The sequence below is a fragment of the Alligator sinensis genome, unplaced genomic scaffold, assembly GCF_000455745.1.
Source record: "Alligator sinensis unplaced genomic scaffold, ASM45574v1 scaffold170_1, whole genome shotgun sequence".
Taxonomy (NCBI): domain Eukaryota; kingdom Metazoa; phylum Chordata; order Crocodylia; family Alligatoridae; genus Alligator; species Alligator sinensis.
This window is the reverse complement of record NW_005841863.1, coordinates 3986600-4000274: the sequence shown is the minus strand read 5'-3', so window position 1 is coordinate 4000274 and position 13675 is coordinate 3986600. Positions and strand designations below refer to the sequence as shown.

General features: G+C 39.4%; 1 protein-coding gene across 1 annotated transcript in view; it reads left to right on the top strand.

Moving 5' to 3' along the window:
• CEP89 (centrosomal protein 89) overlaps positions 1 to 13675 on the top strand; it is a 97976-nt gene that overhangs the window by 49675 nt on the left and 34626 nt on the right. Inside the window, exons 12-16 of the mRNA XM_006016610.3 lie at positions 383 to 486; positions 5510 to 5625; positions 6902 to 7082; positions 8014 to 8181; positions 8648 to 8789. Coding sequence (XP_006016672.1) covers positions 383 to 486; positions 5510 to 5625; positions 6902 to 7082; positions 8014 to 8181; positions 8648 to 8789 — 711 coding nt within the window. The remainder of the gene's footprint in view (positions 1 to 382; positions 487 to 5509; positions 5626 to 6901; positions 7083 to 8013; positions 8182 to 8647; positions 8790 to 13675) is intronic.

Below are 13675 nucleotides of genomic sequence, written 5' to 3'. Positions count from 1 at the left end.
TGTTTTCCCAATGATGAATGGGGGAAAAACTTCCTCTTAAGCACCATATTTACTTGATTATAAGTCCAGTATCATCCATTTTCCAGAACTTGGATATTTCAAATTATCTCAGGCCAAAATCTGACATACAAAAGAGTATATATTTTACCAAATTTTATTTAAATTAGTAAAGCAATTTGGTAGCTAAATGTGCATATGCTTCCTTAAGCAACATGTATACTAAGAAGCTGAATTAAAAGATGGATAATAAGTAAGCCAACATGCTGCTCTTCTATAGGTGACATAAGTGTACTCATGATGTGTATCAGTGAAAATTTTTGTGATAAAGTGAAAATTAAGCAAAATATATGCATTTTTTTGTGTGGATTCATTTGCATTTCAGAAGGAGATGAAGAATTTTAGGGTACGAGTAGAAGAACTGGTGAAAGAAAATAAGCAATTGTACCAGCAGTTAAATAAAAATAGTGCTACTACCTCCAAGGAATGGCAAGTATATTTCATTATGTTATTAGTGAAAAAGTACCCTACTTGCTATGTTTTTCTGACTTTTAAGACTGAATATGCCCACACATAAGACAATGACATTTTGCCAAAGACTTCAAGGACCAGGATTTCATCTCATATTGAAAAAAATGGTTCTTCAGCTCTATAAAGAAGTGTAAAATAAGGAAGAAGCAGACTACAATGTGCAGTTAAAATGAGCTACCAGTGCTCTCTGGTTATGAAAAAGGATGTATGCAATTCTAGGAAAACATCAGCAAAGGTTCTTTCAGTACAAATTGAGATTTATTTGGTGCCATTATACAAAGTTCTACTGAGACCTCATCTCAAATAGTGCATTCAGTTCTGGTTTCCCACGGTCAAGAAACATTGACACTGAACCAGTTGTAGTGAAGGTCTGCTAGGATGGGGCAAGGAAATGGAAAGCCTATTTTATGAAAGGAGACTAGAAGACATTGGCTTATTCAGTCTAGCAGAATGGGGTGAGAGGTTGCTCTCTATTGGTATACCGGGAATAGGAGTGAAGATACCAGACTAGGGGTGCTTCAATTAAGATTTTCTTGGCCAATAGCAGTAGCCAGTTATTAACCAGTCATATCGGCCGATACCAATCAGATAACTGGGTTGAGTCACACTGGGCTGGGCCAGGCAGCTTGCTCTGCCTGCCCCAGTCACGTTTGTGGAATTCGATGCCTTTTACAGCGCCCACGCTAGCCCCAGCCCACAGTCATTACTGTGCCAGCACCTGGAACACCACAGCAGCTGCTCCAGCTCCAGCCCAGCCCAGCCTGCCTATGAGGGGATGGGGGTGTATTTGGGGTTACCCTGACTCGTGGGAGAGAACCCTTGCATCCAGGGGCCCCAGCCAGAAGGCATAATTATCAGAGAACATTATCGGCTACAATGGCCAAAAAAGCTGATAGCCAATAATGTAAATTTCCCTTTTATATTAAGTGTAAGTGTAGAAGGGAAATTGTCTTTTCCCAGATTGGTGCTGATCCGATAGGCAACCGATATATCGGTGTAGCTCTATACCAGAATGAGAAAAAAAAATGACTAAAGAAATCCATTTCTGGAACAGCCTTCCAGCTGAAGGAGCAGAGCAAAATATCTTAACTGCTTTTCAGGCAGAATTTGCTAACATTATAAAAGTGATGGTATGATATGGTGCCTGGGACAGCCTTGGATTCAGTGGCCCAGGAAGTCCTTTCTAGTCTATACTCTTAAATCTAGTCTATACTCTTAAATAGCTGATAGAATACTAGGGTCCAAAGACTTTCAATGAGACTTAGACTCCTTAGGGCCAGATGTAAATTCCAGAAAGCTGGGTGCATTAGGGCCTGGTTATTCCACCTTACACTGTGAGCTGCATAAATGTTTATGGGTTATCTTGAGTTGGAGCAGTCACACTTCAGGCCAGCAGGGGCCTGGATGACAAAGGTAAGAATCCTCCCCCTTCCCCCGCCCTGACTTCCATTCTGGGCTTCCCCCCTGCCCCTTCCTGCCACCCCTGGGGCTCCTCCCTGCCTCTTCTGCTTACTTGTGGCTGCTTGCACTGTCTATCCTAGGAAAGCAGGCAGGGAACGGTTAACCTGCTGCCGAATCTCTTCCATCACTGGCAGGCTACTGCTGCTCTTCTCCAGGCTGAGCCCTTCCAAAGACCAGCAGTGGCAGCTGGGCAGGCAAGTTAACCCCTCCCTGCCTGCTCTCCTGGGACAGATAGTGCAGGCAGTTACAAGTAAGCAGGAGAGTAAGGGAGGCAGTGAGTGTACATCTGGGGTGCTGGGGAGGGCAGAGGGGGCAGATAGGGTGTTTACAGTAAAGTGTAGCCTAGGCCCTAGAGTGGCGTGCACCTTAGCGTAACACGAGCTAGATAACATGGATCAGAGATAATCCTGTCCTGGAGTGATGTAACTTTGTGCTGCCTAATGAGTGCTTACAACTAGTTTTAGGTGTTAATGTTCAGGCAATCCAGGTGTTAAGGCTTCAGGAACCACTCCAAATTACTATGCAACAAGGCTCTTAATGACTTAAGTGCTTACAGGAATTTTCTTTAAAATTCTGCTACATGTCTTTATGCATCCTTATGTGTTTAAATATATTGTAAATGCATTTGTAATTTCCCAAGACATTTTTGAAATTGGGATTTAGGCTCCTAAATTAGTAAGACGCTTTTGAAAATTTTTTCCCACATTTTATAGTTTTACCATACTTCCTGAATTCAGTTTTGCAGTTATGCACGCAAGTAGGTTTCTACACAAGTCAGTAGATCCAAATAAACTATATTGGAAATTTTAAAATTGATTTCTGGAAGGTGGCCTGTAATGTCAAATACTCTGCTACAGCAACAGCTTTGTTATCCAGCACCCACGGAGAATGGGGAGTGCCGGATAACCAAATATGTCGGTTACCTGAGAGGCCTGAACAGGCACCCCTCCCACTGCATCTGGTGCGCTGCCACCCCTCCTACCGCATCAGTGTGTCAGGGGACAGGGATGGGGCCCTGGGCACACTGGGGAAAGGCTGCTATGCCCCAGGCCATGGGGGCTCGGTAGAACCGGAAGTGCCACGGTGGGCACTTCTGGTTTCACTTTGGCTGTGTTGACTGGCATGCCAGTTAGTAGAGCATGCTGGTTTGTAAGGTGCTGGATAATGCGGCTTTTACTGTAGTAGGAAAGTTTTAATGAGATATTTTTTTCTATTAATTAAGATTAGTTAAGGTCTACCTAACTACATTCTCTGTGATCTTTCCTTGGACTGTAGAACAGAATGATTTTCAGTCATTTTGATCGGTTTTGAAGTGACATTTGTATTCAAATGGTTCACTGATTTAATAAAGTGGACTAACCATTTTGCTCTATAAAACCTCTTAAGTTTGTAATAAATTGATTCATAGACTAATTATTTTAATTCACCTATTTTACTTGGTTTTAAGTCAATTCTAAAGCTAATCAATTTTATTAGAATTGACCTTGTTTCTTTTAATCTCTTAAATCATAGGTATTGTTTCACTGTGACTTAACCTTTTATAAATGCTGATGTTTAGATTTTATGTGGAACAAGGGCAGCAGTTGGAAAATGTTTTAGGACCCATGTAGTAAAGAAAAATATTTTCCAAGGACACTGTCTTATAAAGTTAGACAAGTAAGAAGCATATCTTATGTGGAAAATATAGTATACTATGGCATTATCGTATAAGGGTCTGATCTTCATTAATTTTTTCTGTTATTTTGGAAAATAAAATACTATTTTATGTTTTAAGAATTAAAATATTATTTTGCAATAAATTAGAATCTCTCTCAAGATATTGTCATTGTGTCTCAGTACTGAGTACAGCTTTAAAATTCACTTATTTTTCTATTAGTTTTCTGTTCTTCAGACTCCTATTGTAGGGCAGAAATTGTTAATACATTTTGGCACCTATACATGACCAGTGAGGCTGCTCCAATGCGCTGTAATTACAGCTCTGTGACTGGCTGGGGCGCAGTGTGCCTCAGTCTGGAGGCTACACATGCCTCAATGCAGTGGCTCTGCAGTGAAGCCCCCACACATTGGGGTATGCAGAGACAGGGGAGCAGCCAGTCCAAGGCTGCCTGCTCGGGGGCTTTGTAGTGCGTGGAGGTAGGAGACCAGGCCGCAGGCTGCCTGCTCCCCTATCTCTTAATTGTCCCGGTACTCGCTACTTCGGTGTGGGTTGTTCTGCTTTTTTCCCCCCAAGATTTTTTTTGCTACCAGAAAATCCTGGTAGCAAATTTTGCCCTGGCACTGTGAAGTAGCAGCACTGTACACTGATTAATGTGCAACTTGTGCAGTTTGTGTCACTGCATATCTGAATCCAGCTTAGGGATCCAATTTTCCAGCAGAAACAGTAGTAATCATACAGGCATCTATGATCATAGCCATCCTTCAGTTTCATTATTCAAGGGCAACTACAACTGACCATCATGATATATTTGGGTAATCAGCAACATGGAATAAGTTCACAAAAACTCATAATACATTTATATGATAAATAGTCATTTTGTCCAATGTACTCACAAATCAAAACAAGGACAATGTTCTCACACTATACATACAATCAGGATATAATTTTATCTTGTTCTGATCACATGAACAAACCTTTTTGTAGTGTTAATATTGTCACCGGAAGTCCTTGATAAAAGTTCAGTCCTCTGTTATACAGTAGGATAAAGTTTACTTTAGCTAATGGAGCCTGTTGTACTTTAACAAAGCTTTAATTAATAGTTCACCTAATACCATCCCAGTGAAATGCATCTGATTTTCTTTAAAACATCCATATTTCTTATTTCTCTGTTTGTATCCTGGGCAATATTCCTCTACTTTTAAGGTATCATATCAGAGCCCAAATACTTCATTAAACCTTCCTTAAGAGCAAAAAGACTTGTGCTGGCTTCCCTAAAGGCAGTATTGATGTCCAGCACAGAGCTAAGGGTCAGTTCTGAGCTAAGGCTACATAAGTTTAAAAGGTGGTCTTCTCACAGTCCCATAAATCTATGCAACTGTTTCAAGATTTATAAATCAACGTGAGCTGATGACTTCACAAGTCTTTTGGACTCTGTCATGGCATCCAGTTATTAGGCAAGTAGCTTTCATTTCTCTTAACCCCTGGCATATTAGCTAGATATACTTTTCAGAGATATATATATCTATATATAGAGATATATAGATATATCTCTATATCTATATATCTATATATCTGATTGCATTTTTCTCTTTTTACAGGGTGTCTTTGTACAGTCTCAGAAAATTCAGATTTGTTTTCATCCTTCCAAGTTTTAAAAACTATTTTTAAAGAGGTATTTTCCCAGAAAGTTAAGAGTATACTCTATCTTAATTGCATAGTGGGTTCAGACATTGTCCTCAATGAGTTTCCTGAATGGAAACCTAATTTAAAAAAAATAAGTTTAGACAGAGATTATTTGTGTTGTTTCTTTGACTATTTAACTTAGTATTTGAGAGGTACTTACTTCTAAATTACTTATCACAGGCAACAGCTACAAACTCAAGCCAAGCTGGTCTTGGAAGAAAATGGAGTGTTGATGAAACAGCTGGAAATTCAACAAGCTAAAGCAAAAGACAATCACAACCAACATATCCAAGAAGGTAAGAGGCTTTGATTGCTACTTACTTTGACTGTGGCAGAGAGAATACTACAATTTTAATTGCATATGTACTGCTAGGTCCAAATAAAACCATTATACATGAAACTGTAGAGGTTATTTTCCTTTCTGAGAATATACTATCAGAACCAAAAGCGTTCATCAGAAAGTACTTTTTCTACTAGAAACAGTAATCAGAACTATTAAATGATATAATACATCACAACTTGCTTGCCAGTCCTCCTTTAGTTTGTTCCCTCCCCTTACTGTCAGATGCTGCTCTGGCTGCTCCATCCTGGTGCCCAGAGCACAGCATGTAGAAGCTCAGCTCTTGCCCGGCCATGCAGGAGTGTTGGTGCTGCTGATCGACCAGGCTACGGAAGGAGCTTCTGTGTGCTCCGTGCCTGGGAGAGTCCCCAGCCTGAGCCAGAGCATTTAACCATCATGACTACACAGGAGCAATAAAACAATATATGTGACTCTTTTTGCCCAGTTTGTTGTTTTAAAGCTTAATCTAACAAATCATTGAACATTCCAATAAAGCTGTATTTGTTTTTGCTTTGATTTTAAACTGAGTAATATAGCGTTTAAACACTTACTATATCTGTAAATCTAGTTTCTCTTTACCTAGAGAAAAGTATGTTGTTACATGTGATGGTGCACCACATTATCTGCACCCCTCCCTTCAAAATCCTAAATCCACCCATGGTTCTGGGTTCAGCTTTGTGTACATGACAGGGGTTTTAAACTAAATTCAGATTGAAATGGGTGTTCCCTAAATAAATCTTTAAGCTTCCCAAAATCAAATCTAAATAAGTCCTCCTAAATCCAACAGTTTAAAATTAAGTAGGAGTTTCTCATCCAACCTGTCCTGGGGTTGGGATGAATCAAAAACCTTCAAGAAAATCACCAAAAACCAACAAGTATTTTTCTAGAATACTCATATCTTCTAAACAGCTCCTTCAACATGTCTCAAACCTTTTGGGAAAAATACTACCCTGGTATGAGAACATACTTGTAAATTTCAGGTATGTCTGTTTAGGTCTGATTTTGGCAAAGGCAGAAGTTGATGCATAAGGCTTAAAGTAAAAGAATTTTTTCCTTAATCTGTCCATAATAATTTGCCAGATAGATGGAGCAGTAATATATACTGCAAAAAAAATAGTATTTAATATGACAAGGAACATTTCCACAAAGCTTAATAACAACTACAAATAATGTGCAAGTGGTTTCATTGAAATATTAAGTGCTGTTGTATTGGATTTTTCTATCCCCCAAAGTTTCTAAATTGACCAAACAAATAATGATGTTGGAAGCTAAGAAACAGAGCCAGGAAGAGAAGATATTAGAGTACCAAAAGAAGCTAGAGGCTTTACATGCTACATGTAAAGAGCTGAAAGACAAGCTGAATGGCAGAGTGACAGCAGAGAAGCATTCTGCTTTGGTGAATGAGTTAAAAAGGTATGTATACCAATAGAAAAGTGTCAGTCTATAAGCCTGCTAATCAGATCTCACCCCCTCACCTGCCCCTAGCAAGTCACCAAATACACAACAAATAAGAAATCCTCTTATTTCCGTTTTCCTCTTCCAAAGGAATAAAGCCAAAGGAAATATGTAGATGAGTTGAAAAGGACTTAGGAGCCCATTGCTTTGACGAATCCAGTCCAATCAAACAAGTTTGAGTAATGGTCTCAGTTTTACTCTGATGCAGCAATATTTTTGCTTTGTACAATTCCTAAACTGTGACTCTTAATAATAACAATGAAATGTAGTTAAACTTGCAGTACAGGACAGTATAGAGAATTACAACTAGTTATTTCTAACCAACCACTAGTGTTTTGAATTTATGCATCTCAATTTATCATAAAAGTGGATGTGTAAGCTATTTTAATGAACCAAAATTATTTTGCTGTTCTTTGCCTGAAGGCTTGTAATAATTTATAGCTTAATTTATTTGAATATTAAAGACCATATTTATGAGGTTTTTTCCCAGAAGTTGTCCAGAATGTAGTGTATTAAAACATTCAACTAAATTATTTGTGTTTAAGAACAGTGGAAAGGTATTCATCTCTTGGCTTTGTATGCTCCTGAACAATCTTGTAGACATCCTTTTACCACAGCTAGCGATTCTTGCAGTTTGTGTTTTAAAAGTTACCCAAGAAGAGTATACATTTAGATCATAAGGAGTATGTAGATGTAAATTCTTTTAGAAGACGGGTCAGACGCATGCCTGTTTTAATACCAGAAGAATTATATATTTATGCTTTTTTGATCATTAGTAGTAAAGGTTTGATATCTCTCTCTCTATATTCTAACACAAGTATTTTACCATAACTCATCTGTTTTTGTTCAATTAGATATTTGATACCTGTTCCTTGTCATTTTTCTGCAGTCAGTTACAACAGGAAGAGGAAAACCGAAGTGCTCAGCTGAAGGATCTAATGGAAAAGCTAGTAACACTGCAAGCACGCAATAAGAGCTTGCTTTTAGAGAAAAATGAGTTGGTGGCTGACAACAAAATCCTTGGAGCTGAGCTGGAAACAGCACAGAAGACAAACAGGTTCTTCTGTTTATTTCTTCACCAAATTTGGACATCTGCTTCCCCAAAACACTAATATTTCTAAAAATAAAGTAACAGAAATATTTTCTGAGAAAATAATGATCTCATAACCTCTACTAGCCAACAGCATACACTCAAAATTGTACTGCTTTTACTTCCTGGAAGTTGTCTTTCCATTGAAATATGGTATAACTTCCAGACTACCTATAAAAGACCTGAGTTTTAAACAAATCGAAAAAAAATAGAGGAAAAATAAAATGGCTTAATTTCCTTATCAACTGCAAAAATAATGTGTTTGTGTAGGGTTCAAAAGCAGATTATCAACCTATAATTTAGAGTATTATCCAAATCTTTCAATACAGATTGAAAGCTGATGTGCATAAAACATACACATTTTTGAGGTTTTTCTACGATAGCAGTTCTGAAACTAACATTTTCCTCTTTTAACTTTCTGCTAATTTTGTAGGCGATCACAGAAGAAAATAAGACTTCTGAAAGAGCAGTTAGAAGAAACTATGGAAAAGGAAGTGGCAGCCCACCAATACCTAGCAAACCTTATCAGTCTGGCAGAAAATACAGCTCAGGAACGGGATCATCTTATACTTTTGGTAATTTCTTTTAGGTATATTTTGCCTAATTTCCTTTATTTTTATACAGCAAAAGAGGGAAATAAAACTATTAATACAGATTAATATTTCAAAACTTAATGGGCCCCATCACTTTGGGGTGGCTGGAAAGAATTAACAAAAGGAGATAATTATAGATGAATCTTTCAAAGCAACTTTGCCAGTTCCCAGGACTATGACCAGAAGGCATGTAATTTAGGCTCTAAGGTAGATAGTGTCCATCAAAAATCCCACCAGAACAAACTAGTCCCAAGTAAAGCATTCAGAAAGACTGGATTTATTATATTTTAATGCATTCTCCTCTGGCAGCCTATAGTTCAGAGGGTCTGATTATCAGGCTGTGCTGTTGAGAGATGATTTCTAGTTTAGAGAGAGGTTTGCTGCCTTTGTGGAAAAGCTGCCACTTAATGCCAGAGAGGAGTTTGCCTTCGTAGCTTGTGGAGGCTAGATGCTCCGAAGATGAATTGATGGACAACCCCAGGCACAGCCAACACATCTTCCTGTTTGCTAGCAACGATGATGGTCATATAGATTTTATTTCCACCAAGGGCAAGGATCAGGGTTTCCCTATGAAATGCAGAATTCAGTGGCAAATCTTCCTTTCAAGGGAGGAGGGTTGTTCATTGCCAAGATGAATAACGTACTTCATACCTTGAAGGACCCTAGAACAGAGGTTTCCCAAAAGCTGGGTAATGGCCTTGTGGCAGGCCGCAAAGGGTTGGCTTCCAGGTCATGGCGCAAACTTTAACCACTACTAGCATCAATTCTGTGCCCAGGCCATGCCCATGCCATGCTGATTGGCTGGGCGAGAATGTCTTCACTTGGCCAATGACTGTGTCTTTATCTTTTGAAATTGGACCATAGTACCTGTGACTAGTCACTTCCATATCATATACAACAGCTAAGAGATGGTCAAGCAAACTTCAGTGCATTGTTTTTTTGGAAAAAGTGCTTCTGCAAAAAGCACTCTGTTTTGCACCGTGCCTCTGCCTATTGAGTTTGTTTTGTGTCATACACTGCCTCCGATCCTCACAACCCTCCTCCCCAACATAAAAATTAAATTTAAATAAGTAAATTATATCATTTCTATACCCGGTCTGCCAAAATTATTTGAGTGAGTTTGCTGGTCCGCAGTATAAAAAAGGTTGGGAACCACTGCCCTAGAGCAATACTCTGTTCTCCAAGTTCCTGAAGGAAAGCAGTTTTATACACCTCCCCCTCCCCTTTCACCCCACCCCACAAGACCAACCCAATCCTCTGTTTTCCTCCACTACAGATCCTCTGAGCTGCCTAAGGAAAAAATAACTATAATGTTAGCCTTTCCACAGGTGACAATCTCAACTGATTGCTCAACTTCTTAGCTCTGTAGGAGGCCTGACTGCTTCTTCACGCTCTGGGATCTCTAGCATTTTCTTTTATTTCAGAAAGTGTTGGAACTGAATTTCCACCTCCTGTTATCCCTGATGCTGCTTAAGAAGTGAGATTCCATATTGGGAAGAAGGAGCAGCAAAGCAGCAAATGCAGCTTGGAGATGCAACTTGTTAAATGTTGTGTAGCTATCCTTCAGCATTTGTATGGGAGAGGGAAGGGTCACTTAGAGATTTGCATTTCCTCTGGTTGCCATTCTGACTATGCACAGAAGACCCATGTACAAGAGTATCTCATGGAAAACCATGTCCTCACTGAGATGTGCCCAGGCTCTTGGAAAAAGCATGATGGCCTCAAACTTGCAAAATATGCATATACTTACCTTTACTGTTTGCAGGATCACAGCCAGCATGCTGATAAACAAATCCAACAACAATGTAATATGGTAGTAACAAATTATTTTGAGCTATTTTGATGGTTTAGTAACAATGTTGAATTCTAATCCCGATTTACAGCTGTCCATATCACACTTTCATTCCATTACATGATCCAGCTGCCACAGTAAATCAATGTAATATTCTACAACTGAGCACAAAGCTCAAAGGATTTTAGTTCTGCTACTGAGTTTTGATTTTTCTGTAAAAGGAGATGCGTTTCTGGAGCAGACAGGAATGATGTGTGTAGTTAACATGTAGTCAGGCTTCACTAATCCTAACCCAGCTATTTCTCTCTTGAATGCTATCAGTGATTAAGGAGTTTGTCTTAGGGTTTCAGGATGTTTTCAAGATTTACAGTCTATGCAGTTTTTTGTTTGTTTTCTTTTAAATCTGTGAATGAACATACTGCCTATTAGGGCTGTGCAACATTTTGACAGCCGTTTAGTTCCAGATGCGTTTCGGCACCTGAAACACTGAATTGGGAATGGAAGGCTCCGAAACATCTCCGAAACAAAATGAAACCATCCAAAACATTTCAGAAATGTTTCAGAGGTGCCCCTGGGAAGAATCTGGCACAGCCCTGAAGGCCTCCTTTTAAAGTGCTAGGAGACTGAGGCCAGGCAGGGGATGGGACCATCAGGGCTTCTCCTGCAGCTCCCCACGCTGGGGCAGAGGCAGGCACAGCCAGAGGAACTATGGGAGAAGCCCCCATGACTGCCCTGCCCAGCCCCAGCCTCCCAGCACTTAAAAACAAACAAACAAGCCCCCACTCACCAGCTGTAGCAGTGGCGATCAGGGCCTCAGAGGGATCGTGGCAGAGCCCCCCTGCACAGCACAGGGCAGCAGGGAGCACCTCCCCCTCCCCACCTAGCACCTGCAGACAGGTGCCCCACGGCGCAGGTGCAGCGTGGCTCGGCAGTGCTCTGCGTGCTGTCTGGGAGCTGGGGCCACTGAGTCTGAGCAGTGCCGGGCTCTGGCACAGCGGTGGTGTAGAGGGTAGGGCTGAGCTTTACTTTATTATATAATCCAGAATCCTAGGAAGCAGTCTTGTGTGTTTTCCAGCCAGCACTGACCATTTTACAAGACATGATGGCTGATTTTCAGTCAAGTTCTGCCCTGTTATAGGAGTTAACGTACCTTGTAGAGTTCACGAAAGCCTTTGAATTGGCAGAGCGCTGTGCCAGGATCTGCACTAGGAAAAAAAAAAGATTAGTAGAATGTGGATTGCTGTTTTTCTGCATGTCATTTATTATTCTTACTTATTCATTTATTTCAGTAGTTTCCATAAATATTAAATGACTGAAATATTACAGGAGGCTTTTACATTACAAGGAGCTACTAACTTAGTTCACTGACATTTACACTCTCCTCAGGCTAAAATAAGAGCATGAAAGCAAGTCATCCTTTTAAAGTCAGTGAACTGAACACACAGGGTTTTTTCAGTCATGGCACAATGCTGAAAGCCCTACTGCCATTGTTACAATTATTTTAATTGAATTCAGTTATGCTTGCACTGTTGATACCATTACAGTTAAAATTATGTTAACATTTTTTATTAAAAAGTCAGTATTTTTCAGGAGGTTTTTATATTTGGTATAACAGCTTTTGGATTCAGCTGAAAGCAATTTTCTACAAAGTGACTTCCGTGGAGCCATGGATCCAGCTAAGGATCTGGCCCAATATCTTTTTTAAAAATTAGGTGTTTCTTCAGAAACAGCCTTTCTACATTCCCTATCTTGGGCTTGCTGTTGGAATGTGCCAATATGCAGCTTGGACCAGTTCAAAGAACTCAAGAGTGTAAATGGGTAGATCATCTTGAACAACTCCAATTATAGGTTACAAACCTTCATTTACTGAGCATAACATTATGTTTGTTATGGGTACTACATGTAAATATTGTAATGGTGGCTGTATATAGTGCCTAATTCAAACACCTCTAAACAGAAAGGAGGTTCTGAGATTTGTAAATTAATTTTCAGCTGTCTGACTTCTGATTTGGAGGCAAATTTTGAGGTTAGTCATATAAGATGCTTCTTAAAAATAAGTATTTGAAACATAAGATGTATTTTGTATTTCAGAGAGTCTTAACTTGTTTGAAGGAACATATTTAAAAAAAAAATCCCCCCAAAATTAAATGAGCTATACATATCACCATGCTTATCTTCAGTATTTGTAGATGAATACTTAATACTTATTTCTCATCTCCTCAAAAATATTCAAGAAAATTCACACAAAAGATAGTCCTTACCTAGAGAATTATCCAGTCCTAGTTTAACATGACACTATGCAAAAGCAAGTCAGAAATAGGCAAATGCAAACAAGAAGGGGGTGGGGAGGAAAAACAGGGTGACTAAGAAACATACTCACATCTTGTTTGTTTGTTCTCTTCTCTTTTAATTATCATTATTTGTTGATTATCTTCCCTCCTCTTTGAAGTTATTCTCTGAGAGGAAAAGATTGCAGTAATTAAGGCAGGAGACTATACATATGGCCTTCTCTGAGGTTTCACAGTCAGGATAGGTAAAAATTGATACTTAGCGTGGGAAAATGCTGCTGGACTCTGAAGAATTTCTCATAGGCTCCGAGATCAGGCTTTGGAACTGACCTTAATATTTTTGTAAGTTATTTTGGAACCCTGACCCCGCCTGAAATGCTAGAATAGAGGATTTAGTTTGCTGTGGAGCTGGTACATTTTAGAAATGTTTCCAGATGGCCGAATCATAAATCTGACTTTTATTCTTTGTTCATTTTCAGAGGATGGAATTTATTTTCCAGACAATTTGTTAGGAATTTACAAGGCTAAATGCAGTTAATGCATATGGTGCTAAAGGTGGATTTCCCATCTGCTTACAGGCAATCCTCCCCCCCCCAATGGTGCTTTATTTTAAACTTCATGCACCCCCCCCATGCTGAGCCCAGTGCATGCCCATAGGCGTTGCGTTAGTTGGACCTGGCTTGTCCAATGTCTGTATAGCTTGCATGCCCGCTTCAGCGGGGCTTTTATGTTGCATTTATTTAATAGCTGATTAAATCAGCTATTAGATAAAAGTGCCAAAAAGTCCT